General features: G+C 39.3%; 1 protein-coding gene across 4 annotated transcripts; it reads right to left on the reverse strand.

Annotated features, from left to right (window-relative positions):
- Positions 1 to 1668: 1668 nt before the first annotated feature.
- Positions 1669 to 19883, reverse strand: cep15 (centrosomal protein 15). 4 transcript variants are annotated; one of them, XM_068051595.1, is made up of 5 exons: positions 19827 to 19883; positions 19406 to 19545; positions 13671 to 13794; positions 6424 to 6498; positions 1669 to 4702 (listed from the first exon to the last, which is right to left on the reverse strand). In XM_068051595.1, exons 2-5 carry the CDS (start codon positions 19459 to 19461, stop codon positions 4466 to 4468), a joined length of 492 nt encoding a protein of 163 aa, XP_067907696.1. In that variant the 5' UTR covers positions 19462 to 19545; positions 19827 to 19883; the 3' UTR covers positions 1669 to 4465. The 4 variants fall into 4 exon arrangements, with proteins under 4 accessions (XP_067907696.1, XP_067907697.1, XP_067907700.1 ...); XM_068051596.1 differs by having other exon boundaries at positions 19406 to 19548; positions 19827 to 19881; XM_068051599.1 differs by lacking the exons at positions 6424 to 6498; positions 19827 to 19883 and having other exon boundaries at positions 19406 to 19818.
- Between the last annotated feature and the right edge of the window lie 32 nt (positions 19884 to 19915).

Consider the following 19915-nt stretch of genomic DNA (forward strand, 5'->3'; position numbering starts at 1 on the left):
GTAAAGGGAAAAGGGAAGGAAAAATGCCCCCAAATTAAACAGCACTTGTGTGACTTACTAGAAAACTAAAAGTGAGGTCAGTATGGATCAACACACTGAAGAAAGTAATGACCAGATCCCAAACCCAAAGCTATTCAAACCCAACAATTTCAATCGCAGACATCTCACAGGGGCTAAAAAAAAACAATTTATTACCCACTGCCTCTATAGGGAGAAAAATTTGCAAGGTGCACGAACCTGGATGGTTAAAGCTGCATTGCATGAAAAAAAACAATGTAATCGCTGACGGACTGTCGAGGGTCTAACCCGATACATAACCATCCCAGACAAACTAAAAAAAAATTAAATCAGCATAGCTGCTACAGACAAAGCCAGCTGCAGCAATTCTAAGATTAATAAGTGAATTTGAGGAACAAGTGTTGAGAATTAATGTTTTCTTCTTTTTCTTTTCCACAACTTTATGAAATGCACCTATTGTCATATTTCATTCCAAATTGTGTGGTGATGTCAAGAAAAATGATATGCCAAATAAAGAATATTAATTCATCGGTTGGAAACTTACATTAAAGTTTTAATGGAAAAAATCCTGCAGTTAACTTTGAAAAAATAACTATCAGCCAAGATGGCCCCCATAATTTACATCTGAAACACCCTTTCACATTCCAAGGCTCCAACCAGAGGCAGAAGTTGGAAGAGCATGGACCCAGACCAATGGCTCGCTCTAAGGGATTGAATTACCGAAGATTGCTTCATTAGCACGACATTCAAGACAATCCTAACACCTTGACTTTCAAAGAGAAAACCCCTCCAAGTGTAAATATTAGTATCCTGGGGCCTAGGGAGCCAATTCCAAACCTTGAATCTCATTAGGGTCCAGAGACTACACTGAGGCAGTCATGTGACTGTCCATCTCTGTGAAAGCTGGAAATTTCCTTGGAAAAAAGGCCAAGCCAGCAACTCAGACTGTGCAGCAGCGGAAAGGGTGTGTGCCTCACTCTCTCTCTTCCCCAGATAACACAAGTCTGAAAACCGTCTGCGAATTTGGACCCTCCAAGTCTACAGATTGCTTCAGAGACAGACCAGGGCAAGATAGCCACCTACAGGTCTGCCTCCAAGTGGGCCAGCTACAAAGTGCACTTTGACCAGTCAAAGGCTTCAAGAATACAACTTCAGCCAGAAGACCACCAGATCATTCAACCTTACAGACTGTATTTAATTTCTATTTATTCTGGACTCTAATACAACCACAATATTTACCTTTCACTCTGTAATCTATTTGTGTGTGTGAGATTCTCGTGTGAATGTGTTGCATATTTTTATTATTTTTTAGATTGGGTTTAGATTAAGTATAATAAACTCACCTCTTTCTTGTTTAAGCTCAAAAAACCTGTCCAATTGGTTCTTTCATGATCACATGAAAGGTAAAACACTCACTGAGGTGGCAAGCACAACCTTTGTTTAAAAAGGAATAAGAGGAAAGGCAAGAGGGGAGTCTAAGACCACCCCCACCTCACCTGGCCATAACAATACTTCATGTTGCACAGATTTTATCATTTCCCATATATTACAAATGCAATATTTGACTCAGAGATATACTGACATAGTAATTTAGCAATCTAAAGACAGTACCATTGCCAGAGGATTTTACGTGAGAGTCTTAGGCAAATACATTTGTAAATTAATATATTTTAATCAAGCACAATTTTGAATAAAACATATGGTCCCAGAATTTACTTTGGTGGCTTGTAAGAAGCATAAATCATCCCATTAACAGGTTTCTTACGCCATGAAATAGTAGCCCCAACTTTCTAGGCGAGTTTGATTTGTATTTATGGTGCAAATCCAGCAATGTCACGACATGCATGGGGAGGATGACAGCAAGCTCCCATTTTTGTGAGGCAAACAGCAATTTGTGGCATTTCACAACATGGTCTCTCTTTTCCTTGCTACAAACTGCTTTTTTTAATGCATTAATAACAGTATTTGCTGTAAACTAGCCATTTCTTTTCCATCAAATTCTGAGCCGTGATGTTTGATCTAGCAATTGTAAAGTACATATATCATAACTCAAACAAGTCAAAAAAGTGGGATACAAAAAACCATAAGTCAACTTTTGTAAATACCAGGATACAAATTTTCTAACTGGCATTCCTCATCAGCACAGTTTAACCCATTTTCCTTCATTTAAGGACTGCCGCATTTTTTGCAGCAGTACAGATATTTTCATGTTATCACTGCAGCTCAGTATTGATGTAATACTGAAGTATAACTGAATATTTGACTTTTTTTTCTCCTTGCATCCATCAATTTTCTTACTTCCCCTATTTGCAGTGTCAACCATATCAAGAAATAAAGTAATTTGACAGCAAACTCCTTCAAGTAAAGGAAACACTATTACAACTATAAGTTCCAAAGATTTAAAATATTATATTTGTTAATATCATCACTCTCCCATTATTCTCTTCAACTTGAGCATCCTCAATTTTAATCACTCCACATTGGTGGCCATGCCTTCAGCTGTCTAGGCCCTAAGCTCTGGAAATCTCTCCCTACACCTCTCTACCTTGCTATCCTACTTTAAGACACTCCTTAAAACCTACCTCTTTGACCAAGCATTTGGTCATCTGACCTAATTTCTCAAGTGGCTTGGCATCATATTTTGTTTTATATTGCACCTGTGAAGTGCCTTGGAACGTTTTATTACGTTAAAGTGCTATCAAATATAAGGATTCATCCTGAAATGTGGCTTCACTGCTGTCAGCAGGCCTCTGCAATCTTACCTAAGTGCTCATTCTTCAACAATGAGCCTAGACCCTAAACAATTTGACATGGGCAGCAGAAGCCAATTCCGCACAAACCTAAAATTCACAAATGTCCTTACCAGCATGCATCACTGGACAATGAAAAGTGAGAGATTTGGCTTAATTTTTTCATTATCCCATGGCCACAGAGGTCAATAATAGTACCCCAGCACTGATTAGCTAAGTAAACACAGCCTAGGAGTTTCCCATTCTGCGCGGTTCATTATCATTAACCTACTGGTCATTTCAGTACTCATTTATAGTCATACATTTATAAAAAATATACTAATTGATAATCTGCTATGTCTTTGGTGTAAATATATTGCCTTTATCCTTAAATATTATAGTGTTATTCTCCCAAACATTGCGCCTCAAAACGTGTGAAAAATCAGGTTTGCATTAAAAGTAGGTTTCCTCAACCAACAGAATCCAAATAAATAGGTATATTTGACAACCGAAAACAGTAAAAATAATCCATAATGGGAATTCAACTCATCCATTATAGCAATTTAACCATCTAAGCCTAGCACCTAATCAATTCAAAACATACACAAAAATTAGAGTTAGTGACGCTAGCACTCAAATATGCTCAGAAAGCTGCATTTTCACTATCTTTGGGAATTTCTATGCAAAACTCAAATATTCAAAACAGTAAACCATGCACAAAAAGAGTAGATATCCCCAGAATGTTTCCCTGGATGTTGCATCATGCTAAATCACCTGCCCTGACTATAAATTCAGTATTTCCTTATTTAGATAACTAAGCTGAGGGGTAGAGTTTCCACTTTGGGTGCAATTTTGAAACTGGGTACAAATTGCACTTGAAATTACGTTTTTCCGAAGTGAAGTTATGGTTCAAGTTTCCGCCCAAAGTATTTGCACAATCTTAAACTTAAAATATTCCATCAACAGTACAATTGTAAGTAATTTTTTTCCTACGCTTTAACAAAGTTTGTTGATTTTGTAACCCAATACAATTTTATTCATATAGATAAAAACTGATTTATCACAAAAAATTGGCATTTTAATAAGTGTTGCGCCTTCTACCTGTGAGTAACCTGATTTTAAATCACTGAAAATGACATGAAAATAACTATGCTGAACCATTTACTAGTTTCATTGGTGTACATAAGCCAATTGCTTAGTAAATTAAATAGTTAACATGTAAAAACTTTTTAAAAAGTGCCTACTAGCACCTGCACGCCTAAATAAAAGAGTTCAATGTGAAGAGCCTCCTCTAGCAGCCACAATCCGTGAAAACTTGTCATCCTCATTATTTTGATCTGGAGGCGTGACCAGTTTTGTGGGCAGGCTGGCTTCAGGCAAAATTTTTAAACCAGTGCTAAAGATTTCAGAAACTCAGTTTACACTTGATGTAATTTACGCATAGAATCCCCTGATCTTTTGTGCTGATTTGGTCAATTTCACTTACTTTGTGCTGATATAGATTTCTCTAACTTTATTTTATAATATCCCATAATAGAAGGAAAAAACATTTGCTGGTTCTGTTTTGGGAAATTTTGAAAACAGTCATTTAGCAGTCAAAGGATTAAATTATATCATGCAAAAATACCATGATCTATTCAGTTAACAGTAATTCTGTCCTAACAAATTTTTTCAAAGTTTAATTGTTAACAGAAGCACTTTCTAGATTATCCATCTTTTTAAAAATAAGCTTTTGTTCCTTTTTGTTTTTCTGAGTGTGGAGACTGAGGAGGTGTCTTGAAAGCAAATGCGGATGGGGGTAAATTACTACTTTTAATGGTAACTTTATCTTGAGGTTCTTTCTTCTGTGATTTTTTGTGTCTTGAATTCGTCACTCCAACAGGACTATTTGTTTTCCCCAGTAAAAACTGTTCCCATTTAGGCAGTTGTCCTTCAACGGATGTCCAGTATCTGGTCTGCATAGAACAAACAGAAGTTTCACAAATAGCAAATATAATTGTATTCTAGTCAACTATATTCTCACGAACATTACAAACTCCTTCCGTTTGCAGGCAAAGCACATCAATCTTCAGAATAGAATAAAAACTTTGCTCTTTTATTCTTGCACTGTGCATTTCTTCTCATTGTTTCCTCCCTTTCCATTTCAGGTCTCTTCACCCAATTTATCATTTACAAACCAACCTGTGTCTAGGACTCTGCCATTGCTAACATGTAAAGGAGACGAGTTTTTAAAAAAAAAAAAGACTTTTCTTGAGATGTGGACAAAGTTGGCAAGGCCTCATTTATTCCCCATTCTGAAGTGCCCTGAGAAGCTGGTGGTAGCCTTCTTTGTGAACAATGGCAATCCTTCAGTGATGCTGCTCTAACAAATGGTAGATAAGGAATTCCAGGATAGTTTCTTGTCTCAATTCCCCCCTCACTTTTTTATGGTGTGGTGACCAAAGCTGACTCAATATTGCAAGTGTAGCTTAACTGGTACATTCTGAAGTCCAAATACAACTCTTCTTAACCTGTATTCTATTGGTGTGTCTATATGTTCTAGCATCCGATTAGCTTCTATAATTGTCTTGTCACATTGACTGGGCACTGAAAATGACAAGTCCCCTATATCATTCGAATTATAAGATTATACTAAATAAATAGAGGCAGGAGTAGACCAGTCAGTCCCTTGAGCATGCTCTGCCATTCAATAAGATCATGGCTAATCTGACTGTGGCCTTAACTCCACTTTCCTGCCGGCTCCCCTAAATCTTGACTCCTTTATAGATCAATAATCTGTCTAACTCAATGACCCAGCCTCCGCTGTTCGCTGTGGAAGAGAATTCCAAAGATTAACTATTATTTTTAACATGAAAATCCAAGATGGAAAATAAACCACATGAGCAAGTTGCTATTAAAGGGGGCTGCCAAGTTTTTTTTCAACTGTGTACAATCATCAAGCTGCAGCATATTATTCATCAAGGGCAACAAGTGAACTGTGAAAGTGAATTATTGTGCGTTTTCTCCTTTTGTAACAGAAGGGAAGAAATTATAGATTATGATTTGAGGTTCTATAGAACTTCTATAAAACGTAGAAGTAAATAACAGTAAAAGACCAGAATTGGATTTTTTGGCAAGCGTGTTAGGTCGTTACCTTTACCCTCTCAAGTTCACGTCACTCTGCATCACACACCATCCAAAGGCAAGAAGCCATGCAGACAATCTGTTCCCTTGCATCTCTCCATGTCGCTTTACAGACAGCCATAAGAAGGTACAAGGAATGCTGTTTTGCAGAAGAAAACTGCAAACAGCAGCTGATTCTACTGGAATCAGAATGTAACGCCTTTTGTCACACACTGTACTATGCAAGTTACAGCATGGATGTGCCAAGTTTGATTTTTTATTTACAATTGAGGCATGCATCAGAATATTGACTACATGCTTCTGATATGAGCTTACATGCTAAACAATACCATTTTAGCTTCCCTCACTCCAAAAAAGTTAAATTTTTAAAAATTATTTCCCCTGCAAGCTTTAATCTTCCTCACATACACTAGGGGGCTCTGTACTCCAGCTCAAGAAAGTCACTCTACACACTCCCCTATAATAATGATTATTCACATTTTCAAAATCAATAAGCTGAATTAAAATGCTGGTGCAACAATGATACTCAACAGCACAGGAAGTGGGCATGTACCTCAAGGCTGATAACAGTAGGATGCAAATGCATGTGTGCTCTGGCTCTTAATTTTTCCTCTGCTATTTCCAAATCCTACAAAAAAAAAACATCCTTAACAAAGATTCAGTCAAACATTTAAGTCACTATCCTTTATTACTTTCAAAATACATTCATAACCTTAAGATTAAAATTCTCATTTCAGTGTTTGTCTAAAAATTAAACCGTTAACATTTACACTGATTAGCATGACAAATAAAGTGTGCGCCTTTCAACTAGCAGGTCGCAGATCCTAGCCTGTACATCTTTGGTCCTTTGCATTAGACTCAACTATAGTGAATCTATATTTCATAAGGTCTGAAGAGTTTAAGGGGTCACTCCCTATCTAGGGAAAATGCTATATACAAGACAGCTTGCTAATGTAGTACGTGTGTGTGCCCGAGCAGGGAAATATGCATTTTTAGCACATCGGTTCCTTCTTCTTTCACGGCCTCCCAATTCCTCACAAGTAAGCTAGGAATAAGTTTGTTTTAGAGTTGAACAAAAATGTAAAGGAAAACTGGGTTAAATATCAACGATGAAACAGTTGGAATGGTTCAGTAGGTTTAATAACCCCGGGAGGGTGGGTGATGAGGCAAGTTAGAAACTCAGCCTCTGCATCAGAAAACAGGCAAGATATTTTAACCTCCAGGCCTCATCAACAGGAACTGCTGGCTGGCATCCTCCAGAGAAATCGGGCTGCCCTTGGCCACCTAACATCATAAAGATAGATATGGGCAAGGGAATTCCAGGATAGCCTCTTGGGAATGGCTGCGTTGGGGCAGGAGAGGCCATGACTTTCCTTATGGGGGCTAGCCCTGGCAGATCCGGACTCTCGTTAGCCTGTTGGAAAAGCCACATACCAGAGTTAAAAATCGCAGTCCGGACCCAATGATGCCATCAGGTCACAACTGATAATATTTAAAAGAAGGAACCTAGTGGTTTTGGGCAGGCAGCTTAGCCACCTTTCCAGAAGCCAGTATATAAACAGCAATCAGCAGGATCCAGGAACTTTTCCAGCAGATAAGTAACCCAGGGGCATTTTAACTGCCCACCCACTCCGTTTCCGCTGAACAGATAGGGGTACAACCTTCCTTGATGAGTTCCTGAGCCATACATATATACATACATAGATACCACAACTTGTATTCATATAGTGCCTTTAACGTAATAAAATGTCCCAAGGCACTTGACAGGAGTGTTATAAAGCAAAATTTGACACCAAGCCACATAAGGTGATATTAGGGCAGATGGCCAAATGCTTTAAAAGTTTTAAAGAGCTTTTTAAAGGAGGAAAGACAGGTAGAGAGGCAGAGGGGTTTAGGGAGAGAATTCCAGAGATAAGGGCCGAAGCAGCTGAAGTTATGGCCACCAATGGTAGAGCAAATAAAATTGGGAAGATGGGTGAACGGGGCTTGATGCAACTAAGAACACGGGCAGCAGAGTTTTGGATGACCTCAAGTTTACGGAGGGTAGAATGTGGGAGGCTGGCCAGGAGTGCGATGGAATAGTCAAGTCTATAGGTAGCAAAGGCATGGATGAACATTTTGGCAGCAGATGAGCTGAGGCAGAATCAGGCAATGTTACAGAGGTGGAAATAGATGGTCTTATTGATGGTGTGGATATGTGGTCACAAGTTCATCTCAAGGTCATATGACACCAAAATTGTGAACAGTCTGTCTGAGCTTCAGATAATTGCCAGAGAGAGGGATAGAGTCAGTAGCTAAGGAATGGAGCTTGAGGTGGGGACCAAAGACAATGGGTTCAGTCTTCCCAATATTTAACTGGAAGAAATTTCTGCTCATCCAGTACTGGATGTCAGAAAAGCAACCTGATAATTTAGCAACAGAGGAGGGAGAGAGATGGTGGTGAGCAATGCTCCCTCTTGGGTGCATGCTGTGCAGCAACCTGGAAGGCACTGTGCGGAAGTTGCGCCCTTTAAGATACCAGATGTGCACAACCAGGCAAAAAAAATTAAAGGTAAATTTAAAGGCACTTAAATGAATAGACCACTCACAACAAAAACAAAATTAAAGGGTCTCCTGTGGTGAGATGGAGCTGGGTATTGTCAGCATATGTGTGAAAACTAACACTGACGTTTTTGGATGCTATTGCCGAAGGGCAGCACGTAGATGAGAATTGGAGGGTGGGCGGGTTTAGCCAAGGATAGATCACAGAGGACATCAGAGGTAACAGTGGGGGAGCAGGAAAAGAAGCCATTGCAAGTGATACAAGGCTACCATTAGATAGTTAAGAATGGAACCAGGTGTGTTCAGACCCACCCAGCTGGACAACAGTGGAGAGGCATTGGAGGAGGACTGCGAGATCTCAGATTTAATATTTGATCTGTGCTATTAATTGATCTCTAATGCACCAATAGTAACACTACAATTGGTCTCAGCTAGAAGTGCTCAAGTGTGCATGTCAGCTGAAGGCAGGACCAGGTTCAGCTGCAATGCTACTAGCTGTTGAATAGCTACTAGCTTGCTGAAATTACCAAGGCTCATCCATGAACATCTGTAGAAGTGAACTCAAATAATTCACAGTAGAAAATTGGCAAGAGAAAAAAAAAGCTGCTTCGTAACAATATTTTCAAGAACTCTCCAAAAGGAAGAATATTCGACCTGGAGAAAACTGCAGCATGTTTTGAAACTGATTTTATGGCATAAATATAGTACCGTTTTTGCATAAAGGTGAGGAAGAAAGTCACACCAGCTTCCCATGAACTTAATATTTGCAAAGATTATCTGAGTCATCACTTCTTAATTTAAAAAAATGCAGAACACTGCATATCTAAACAAGCAAATTTGCAAAACCTGCATACAGTGCATAGCTCGGCTGACCAAAGTATGACGTGGAGTCACTAGAACAAGTCTACACCAATATTCCTCATAGGCTGCAGCCGCACAGCAACCTGGAAGATAATGCGTAAACTGCTCATAAGTTGCCCTCTTTAAGATATCATGCATGTGTAGTCACGTGCAAAAATTTAAAGGTACCATGCACTGAAATGAACAGGCTGTGTACAGCAAAAAAAAAGAGGTACATTGGTCTATACTTCCAACCGCATGTTGCTTTAAGTCTCAAACGATATCCCATTAAAATAGACAATTCCTACTTAAGGCTTCATAAAACTTCAAAGAAGCAAGATTTCATTGCAGATCCAAGACATCAAAAAGTGCATCATAAAAAGCTAGAGAAAAAGCAAATTCAACTTTCCAGACAAGGAACACAAAGGGCAAAAGGGAATTTTTGAAACTAAATCAACTGAAGATCATAAAAGAGGAAAAAGAAGTGACACGATAAGTTAGTTGCGATTAAAAGCGAGATGACTGTATGTGAAAGGTTAGACTGCAAGAACTAGAGAAACTCAAAAGATTTGAGGTTATGGGATAGATGGATTAAAGTCTCGATTTCAGCACCATAAGGATGCAATGTATTATAGAATTTTAATAGCACAGGAGGCTCCTCAGCCCACTGTACCTGTGCCAGTTCTCTTTTCGTTCTTTTGGTAATGAGGTTAAATTTATGGTTGCATCTCTGACAACGAAACTGCGGGGAGTAAACTTATCGGAAATGCGCACTTTATACCCTCTAATCACTAACTCACTGACCAGTAGGAAAGGTTTTCCTGATTTACCAAAAGCTCCAAATTTTCAACACTTCTATCAGATCTCCTCTTAACCTCCTTTGTTCTAATGAAAAAGTCCCAGTTCCTCTAGTCTTTCTTTGTGTCTCATCGCTCAGTGAATCTCTTTTGCACCCATTCCTAATCTTCCTAAACAAATTGCCATATTTTCATCTTAGAAAGAACGAGAGAGAGGAAAATTCCAAAGTGCTAAATAAAACAGGTTAATGGCTCTGTTAAAGTTGTCATTATACAAAGACATTAAATGTTTTGTTACGACCAGGTGAGGAAGAGGTCTAGGGGTCCCTTTCAACCTTCACCTGGTCTTACTGTAACAGGGTTTAATTTTAAACACACTGTTTTTAGCTCCCCCTTGGTAAATCCTTATTCACCGCTTTCCAATTATAAGGCAAAGAAACCAGCACAAACAGGCTTTCTTAGGTTTAAAGAAGAAAGGTTGAAATTTATTAACCTTAAACTCTAATTCGGTTAACGCCTACGGATACATGCCACTCCCCACGCTAACATGCATACGCGATACACACATGCAGAAAGAGACAGAAAAAAGCAGAAGAAAAAATAAAGTGGAAAAGTTTGAGGCAATATCTGAAGAGTTGTTGTTACAGTTCTTGAAGCTCACTGTAGAGCTCTTGATTGTAGGTAGATTTTGCTTTTCGTTGGGGCCCAGTATTCTTCTTAAACCTTGTCCACTGTAGGAGACTTTTCTCTCTTGGGGTTCATGTGTCTTCAGTGGGTTTTGGAGTTCCATGAGAAAGAGATAGCAGACAGGAGAGGCTGTGGCGAGCCAGCTAGGAGAGGTCTTTTCAATCCAGGAACAAACAGCTTTCAGTTCAAACTGTACAATTCAGAAAAAAACCCAGACTGCCAAGCAGGTTAGTCATGTGACTTACTGGTTTGACCACATCTGTTTGTGGATTGTATTGGAGCAGGGGATAGTTCCTTTGTTCAAAGCACTGTCTGTTAATATGCAAAAATGTCTTTCCCAGTAAAGGGGATTTAGTGCCCTGTGCCCCTGAGAATCACTGTGGGCTTGCTTGCCCCACACAAGAGGTTACTTTCCCTTCAGACACAAAACCCAGATAACCTTCAGGAATCCTATTAAATTTTCCTGCACTTGCAGTAGTAAGCTACCTGGGTCTCACTCTTACTGCAGTTAAAGCCACAGCTTGTTCTGCTGTGCTTTCCATCAGGGTCTCTTTCTTCACTGAGCGGGTGTGATCTGATTAACCCTACCGATTTTCCCTTTAGTTTCCAGCAGTCAGCTTTTAAATGCCCTGCTTTATTACAATGGAAGCACACAAGTCTCCGGGTCTCACTCTTGCTCACAGCACCTTCCTTTTGGTTGGCGGAGGGCCCCGTCTCTCTTGCTTTTCTTTCTCTCCCAGGACTGCCTGGGCGGAAATCACCTTCCCACCCTTTGTCCTTTTCGGATTTGTGGGGGTGATTAGGAAAGGTTCTCCTCTGGGAAACCGACTTATAAATTAAAGCAAACTCATTGGCCAGAACGGCCGCTTATTGGGCTCCCTGAGCCCGTTGCTCCTCTACATAGGTCTTTATTGAGAGTGGGAGAGAGTGTTTAAATTCCTCTAACAGAATTACTTCTCTGAGATTCTCATAGCTGAGCTGTACTTTAAGAGCCCTCAGTCACTGGTCAAAAGCCAGCAACTTACTTCTTTGAAACTCCAGATAAGTTTGATTAGCTTGCTTCTTGAGGGTTCCAAACTTTTGGCAATGGGTTTCGGGTACTAATTCGTATGCCCCGAGGATAGCATTTTTGGTCAGTTCATAATTTGATGAACTCTCATCTGGCAACAGGGAATAAACCTCATGGGCTTTTCCAGTTAACTTGCTTTGTAGTAAAAGAGACCATGTCTCAGCTGGCCATTTTAGCTGCCTTGTCAGTTTCTCAAAAGACCACAAAAAGATTTTTCTACATCTTCCTCATTGAATGTTGGGATTCGATTAGCTAGTTTTAACAATTCTGTATCCAGCCCTGAATTATGCTTCTCCATATTGGCCATGCTTTCATGGTGTTACTCTGTTACCCCTAGTTAACTCAAGCCGCTTCAGCTCTCTTCCTTTGCATTCTTTCTGCAATATTCTCTCTCTCTCATTCCTTCTCCTGTCTTTCTTTTTCTCTCTCTCTCTCTCTCCTCTCTTTTTCTTCTCGTTCCTTCTGGAAGCCTCTCTCTTTCCCTGTCTTCTAATTCAAGTTTCCTTTGTTCCAATTGCATCTTTGCTAGCAGTATCCTGTCTGGGTCTGTTTCTAACCCTGTTTCGGCTTCTTCGGATTCAAGGGAAAAATGGTTAGCCACTAGCCTTAGGAGTTCATACTTCCTGGCCTTGCCACGTACCGTGATCCTACACTGCTCAGCCATTTTCCTCATTTCCTCCACAGACAGTGCTTTTAACTTATCCCAAGTAACTTCACCCTGGCTTGGAGAGATTCTAGCTTCAGTCGCAGACATGTTACTATTCAAGCACACAACCACGAGAAAACCTGTACTGAAAACTTGCTTTTTTTTTTTGATTGGGAACAATTTGGCTTCCCACTTCCAATTTCACTCGTTTGTCTGTAGGTCAATTCCGGACGCTAGTATCCAAATTTCTGTTACGACCAGGTGAGAAAGAGGTCCAGCGGTCCCTTTCAGCCTTCACCTGATCTTACTGTAACAGGGTTTAATTTTAAACGCACTCTGTTTTTAACCCCCCCTTGGTAAATGCTTGTGCACCGCTTGTCAATTATAAGGCAAAGAAACCAGCACAAACAGGCTTTCTTAGGTTTAAAGAAAGGTTGAAATTTATTAATCTTAACCTCTAATTTGGTTAACGCCACGCCCCACGCTAGCATGCATACGCGATACACACATGCAAAAGGAGACAGAAAAGAGCAGAAGAAAAAATAAAGTGGAAAGGTTTGAGGCAATATCTGAAGAGTTTTTATTACAGTTCTTCGAGCTCACTGTAGAGTCCTTGATTGTAGGTAGATCTTGCTTTTCGTTGGGGCCCAGTATTCTTCTTAAACCTTGTTCACTGTAGGAGACTTTTCTCTCTTGGAGTTCATGTGTCTTCAGTGGGTTTTGGAGTTCCATGAGAAAGAGATGGGAGCAGCCAGGAGAGGTCTTTTCAATCCAGCAGCAAACAGCTTTCAGTTCAAACTATTATCAACAGTAATTTCCCATCATATGGAAGAAAGAAGATTTCTGTTACCCCATTCAACAGCTTAAAGGTAAATATAATCCAAAGATGTAGCCATGGCAGTGCAAAAAGAATGACAAATGATTTGATGTTGTTACGTACAAAGTTGTAGAGATATGAAAAATATGCAATAAAATCACCAGCCAATACCTGTGACCTAAACTATACTAGCAAAGATTATAACAAGCATTTTCTCTTTGAATTTTTGCATGCATTATGTTCATTCTAAAAATTCAGAGAGGAGAACAAGGCATCAGAAGTTTATGTAAACTCCTGATTAACAAAATTAGGTGCAATAGAAGTAAGCAGATTCAGAATTTTGCCCAAATTTTAAAGACATGCAAAGATAAACAACTCAAGGCCTTGGGCAATGATGACTTACTTTTAAAAGTGATGTATTTCTTTCATTAGCTAACTCAAACTCAACTGCTTGCAGTTTTTTCTCATTCATCTGACATTCAAGCTGGTCTTCCATTTGCTGAAGCAGCGCAGTTCTCAGGCTTAATCTAGACAGAGAAAGAAATGGAACACAAAATTGCACTGATTCTGATTCCCATACAATTTCAAATAAAAATGTTCAAAAAAAACCCGCAAGAAGTCAATAACAAGAAAAGGCACTCAGCTAATAGCTCAGCCTGCTAGTACCCAAGTTAATATGGTAAACTTTTAAATAATTAATTCATAATTCACAATTATACATTCCCTTAAGGAAATAAAACCCAACTTTGGCTAACAAGAGAAATTAAAGATAATATTAAATTAAACTTATAATGTTGCCAAAAAGAGCAATAAGGCTAAAGATTGGAAGGATTTTAAAATTCAGCAAAAAATGACCAAGAAATTGATTAAAAAAAAAGGAAATAGGATATGAGAATAAACTAGACAGGACAGAAGAACAGATTGTAAAAGTTTCTATAGATATGTAAAAAGAGATTAGCAAGAATAAACTTGTCCATTAGAGGCAGAGACAGGAGAAATGATAATGATAAGGAAATGGCAGAGACAGTAAACAAATACTTTATAACTATCTTCACAGTAAAAGACAAAAACATTCCAGAATGAGTGGAGAATCAAGGGTCTAGTGAAAATGAGGAACTTAACGATATTAGTACTAGTAAGGACATAGTACTGGAAAAATTAATGGGACTAAAATCTGACAAATCCCCTGGACCCAATGGCCTATACTGTAGGGTTTTAAAAGTGGCTAGAAACAGTGGATGCATTTGATTATGATCTTACAGAAATCCCTAGATTCTAGATCATTCCTGTGGCTTGGAAGGGAGCAAATGTAATCCTGCTTTTCAAGAAAGGAGGAAGAAAGAAAACAGGGAACTGTAGACCAGTTAGCCTGACATCAGTAGAAGGGAAAATGCTAGAATCGATTATTAGGGATGTGATAATAGGGCACTTAAATCATAACATGATTGAGAAGAGCCAACATGAGACTGATGAAAAGGAAAGTGTTTGATAAATCTAATAAGAACTTTTTGTTGAAATAACTGGTAACATTGATAAGGGGGAACTAGTGGGCATAACGTATTTAGATTTTCAAAAGAAATTTGTTAAGATGCCACAAATGAGATTATTACATAAAATTAAGGCTCATCTGATTGGGGGAAATATTAGCATGGATTGCGGATTGATTAACAGAAAGAAAATATGAAATACGAATAAACGGGCCATGTTTGGCTGTAACTAGTGGGGTATCACAAGGATTAGTGCTAGCAACTCTGCTATTTACAATCTATATCTTAGATGACAGATAAGGGGACTGCGTGGTAACATATCCAAGTTTGCTGACGATAGGTGGGAAAGTAAGCTGTGAGGACATAAGAACAGAAGAACTAGGAGCAGGAGTAGGCAATTCAGCCTCTCAAGCCTGCTCTGCCATTCAATACGATCATGGCTGATCTCATCTCAGCCTCAACTCCACTTTCCTGCCCGTTCTCCATAACCCTTCAATCCATTACTAATTAAAAATCTGTCTCTCTCCTCCTTAAATTTACTCAATGTCCTGGCATCCACCGCACTCTGGGGTAGTGAATTGACAAAGTAGACGTAGAGAGGATATTTCCTCTTGTGGGGCAATCTAGAACGAGAGGACATAGTTTTAGGATAAGGGGTAGCAGATTAAAAACAGAGATGAGAAATTACTTCTCTCAAAGGCTCATGAGTCTGTGGAATTTCTGGAATCAATCTAGTGAACCTCCTCTGAAACTGCCTCCAGTGCAACTACATCCCTCCTCAAGTAAGGGGACCAAAACTGTACACAATACTCCAGGTACAGTTTCACTAATGCCTTGTACAGTTGCAGCAATACTTCCCTACTTTTATACTCTATTCCTTTAACAACAAATGCGAAAATTCCACTTACAATGCATAGAGGCTGCAAAAGGAAACAGACAGGTTAAGAGAGTGGGCAAGAACATGGCAGATGAAATACAATGTGAGAAATGTGAAGCTATCCATTTTGGCAGGAAAAATAGAAAAGTAGAATTTTTTTTAAATGGTGTGAGATTGGAATATATTGGTATTCAAAGGGATCTAGTGTCCTTGTACATAAATCACAGGAAATTAACATGCAGGGATAGCAAGCAATTAGGAAAGCAAATGATAAGTTCGCCTTTATTACAAAGAGATTGGAATATCAGAGCAAGGATGCATTACTGCAATTGTATAGGGCCTTGCGAGAACTCACCTGGAGCAATGTGTACAGTTTGGTCTCCTTACTTAAGGAAGGGTATATTTGCCTTAGAGGGAATGCAATGGTTCACCAGACTGATTCCTGGGATGAGGGGATTGTCCTATGAGAAGAGATTAGTAGACTAGGCCTATTTTCCCGAGAGTTTAGAAGAGAGGTGATCTCATTGAAATATATAAAATTCTGAATGGGCTTCACAGGATGGATGCAGGGAGGATATTCCCCCTAGCTGGGGAGTCTTGAACTAGGGGGTCACAGTCTCAGAATAAGGGGTCAGCCATTTAGGACCAAGATGAAAGTACATTTAAAAGAAAGCGCTGGAAATACTCAGCAGGTCTGGCAGCATCTGTGGAGAGAGAAACAGAGTTAACGTTTTTATTTAAGATTTCCAGCATCCGCAGTATTTTGTTTTTATGAAAGTACATTTATTCACTCAAAGGGTTATGAACTTTTGAAATTTTCTACCTCAGAGTTGTGGATGCTCAGTCATTGAGCATATTCAAGCCAGAGATTGATAGATGTTTGAATATTAAGGGAATCAAAGGATATGGGGATAGTCCGGCAAAGCGCAGCTGAGATAATCAGTCATGATTTTACTGAATGGCAGAGCAGGCTCAAGGGGCCGAATGGTCTACTCCTACTCCTTTTTCTTATACATTTTAGCTCCAACTACATTATTGGGCAGCCCAATGTATTTGGGAAAAAAAATCTGTGCCCTTCCCACAAGCCCAGCAGGCAATGGCAGAAGGGATGCAAATTATGTGGGGATTTGGGCTCCCCTCTGCAGAGCTGGAACTTTTCTAACCTATCTTTATAATTCATCCTCATTCCACATAGGAGCAGTCTTGTTGCTTTTTTTTTCTCTGCACAGTGATCAGAATTGAACACAGTGCGAAAGTATAGTCTGACCAGCGTATTGTATGCAAAGCATCAGCATAACCTCAAGCCTTGTATTCTATTGCCCCTAGCATCTTTTAGCATTGTTATTACTTTTGTCACAATGTCTAGATATTGAAAGTTATAGATCTTCTATTACCTCCAGCTGTATTTATTGTATGTCTTCATATTTTTGCTCAACCAATGTGTAATACTTTATATTTCTCAACTAAAACTCCTGTGTTATTTGTCTATCCTACTACACAACCAATCTAAATTTTTCTACAAGTATTTTATTCTATCTTCTTTTTGTGCTGCTTTCTCTATTGTTTGGGAGGTAGGAGATAGTATAGGGATAAAGGGCTTGTTATTTGATTGGTAGGATGTGACAAATGGCATTCGCCAGGAATCTGTACTGCGGCCTCAGTTTTTCACCATATATACTTATGGGCCAGTTTTTGCTCCGATTGGCAAATAAATGGCGACAGCAGCTTCTAGATTTCCTTGTTTAACTGCATTCACGGGTAACTGGAAGTTGCTGTCACATTTCCACGTGAATACTAGTGAGCTCTGTTAGCCTCACTGTTACTGCTACAGCAAAATCCAGCCGAATAACTTGGATGAAGGAATAGAGACTTGTATATTCAAGTTTGCAGACAACACTAAGGAGGTACGGTAGATTATGTGGATCGCAGAAGGAAGTTATAAAGGGCGCAGACCAAGTAAGCAGGCAAACTATAGGAGATAGAGTTCAATGTGGGGAATTGTGAGACCATCCATTATGGAGCGGAGAAACACAAATCAGAATATTTTCTGTGGAGGAATAAGGGGATTTAGTAGCCCATGTACACAGCTTACTAAAGGCTAGTCTCCAGGCACAAGAGTTGATTGGTAGTCAATAACACTTCACTGTTTAAAAGATGCTTTCCACAAAACTTTCTGTGGCAAATTTAATGGACAATTAATGGGAAAATACAGCAAGTCACTAAAAGAAAGGCGAAGCTAAGGGCAAGGTGTTGTTTTCAGAAAGCTAACGGTGGAACAGCACAACTCAGACAACTACTTTTGGAAATTCACATTTAACTGTGGTCTGTTGCCCGCTTTAAGTTGTTGTACCATTTACCCATAAATAACAGCGCCCTGCCATTATCTTGACAGCAAATTCTGGCCCTTTTCTGTTATTCCAATTAAACTGAAATTGATAAGTTGAATGGTAATGGAATAGTACAGCTTTCATTTCAGGTTTTAAATCTGTGATTACATTTCCCTGATATACCACAACCATAATGCTGCCACACATGGATGATTCTTGTGGTAAGTATAGCTATGATTCTATTGATCAGTGGTCTAGCATCCATCCAACTGTTTACTATATTTAACCTTTTTTTAAATTGAGGGGCAGAAGAGCATTTTTGTATTCCCAAAGAGTCCAGAGACAGTTATACATCTGGTGGTTGAATACATTTCCCCTCTAGGAAGGGCTATATATTTGAATTTATATTGTCTTGCTATTAATTCCTCAGAAGCTCCTGAAGAACAACACATGTCCCATATGTATATCCATTTTAATGTAAAATAAATCCACTTAATTTGGTTTGCTCTGCATAAACAATCATCAGTATAACTGACTTTTGTAAGCACTGATGGAAATTTATTTGAACAAATGCAATATGCAGTTCACTGGGATGCCAAATGATACACGGCAGGCAGAGAAAAATATGGGATAATTGACAGCAAATTCCCCACAATGCAAGTTCCCATTAAAGGCAAGGTGTACATGCCTAAAAAGATGAGAAAATCTGACAAACTGGTTTGCTCAACTACACCAATACAAAAGCAAAATACTGCAGATGCTAGAAACCTGGAATAAAAATAGAAAATGCTGGAAATACTCAGCAGTTCAGGAAGTATTTGTGGAGAGGGAAACAGTTAACGTTTCAGTTCACGAATACAAAAGCAAAATACTGCAGATGTTGGAAATCAAACAAAAACAGCAAGTATAATACTCAGTTCCCACTTTTTTCTTTGCTGGTTGCCCTCCCATTTCTTTCTTAATTCCTTTACTTGGGATTACTCAAAACAGCTGTTAGCCTGCCACTTACATCTCATCCAGACACATCTTTTGTTTCTTGTCCCATTACTACCTGCTTTGTCTTTGTACCATGAAACCTATTGTCATTGAATCTTTTCTGTCCTCCACCCTATCACAGACCTTCCCTTTTGCTCTTCTTCCCCCTCCCCTCTCTTGCTCAAAACCGAATACATTTCTAACTTTTGCCAGTTCTAATGAAAGGTCACAGACCAAAAACGTTAACTATTTCCCCCGCCACAGATGCTGCCTGAGCTGTTAATTATTTCCAGTATTTTCTGCTTTTGTTAACATTTCAGATCAATGACCTCAGATAAATTGGTGCAAATTTAAACTGGAATCACACCAACTTATTCTCTAGTCAAAGTTAAACACGACTTTGATTTATTGAGCAATACTCAAAAGGTACAAGAGAATTTAGTTTACCCCAACTAATTTGTTATTGACTTACATTTCTTCATGACGCTTGCTCAGTTCAACTTCATGGGCTAAATAGGACATTTTCATTTAATGAAGCTTGTGCTTTCTTGTATTGTAAGTGACCCAGCTTTTTATTGATGTGTCTCAACACATTGAAATGCGAGTAGGTATCTACTGGTGTAAACAAAACAGCAACAGTTAACTGTTCTCCGCATTGCTCATGACAGCATGGACGTGTAAACTCCCCACCCCTACCATATGGTGAGTGCCCCGCAGAGGACGGGACACCCCCGGTTTTAAAAAACATTAAACAATTCCAGCAAAGTGATAAAAGTAAGCAGTCTAAGGGAGCTGTTTCTGTTTTGTTTGACGCCCCGCATCACCAACTGACAGCCCAGGAGTCGGGGCCGGCCGTGATCCTCTAACCACCAGTCCAGCTCGGCCTCACCTACCAGCGGAGACGGCGCCACTGACCAGTAAACGGGCGCCGCCGCGCTTGGAATGCTGGGACAGCAATGCATCATGGGGACTTATCACCATG

Source organism: Heterodontus francisci, chromosome 19, assembly GCF_036365525.1.
Source record: "Heterodontus francisci isolate sHetFra1 chromosome 19, sHetFra1.hap1, whole genome shotgun sequence".
In the NCBI taxonomy this organism is placed as follows: Eukaryota; Metazoa; Chordata; class Chondrichthyes; order Heterodontiformes; family Heterodontidae; genus Heterodontus; species Heterodontus francisci.

Excerpts from the sequence above, each read along its gene's own strand:
- cep15 (XM_068051595.1), bottom strand. The coding sequence starts at position 19,461 with ATGAAAATGTCCTATTTAGCCCATGAAGTTGAACTGAGCAAGCGTCAT. Across the intron at positions 13,795-19,405 it reads AGCAAGCGTCATGAAGAAAT|ATTAAGCCTGAGAACTGCGC; the intron begins GTAAGTCAATAA and ends TTCTCTGTCTAG. Across the intron at positions 6,499-13,670 it reads GAAATACATCACTTTTAAAA|GATTTGGAAATAGCAGAGGA; the intron begins GTAAGTCATCAT and ends TTTTTTTTGTAG.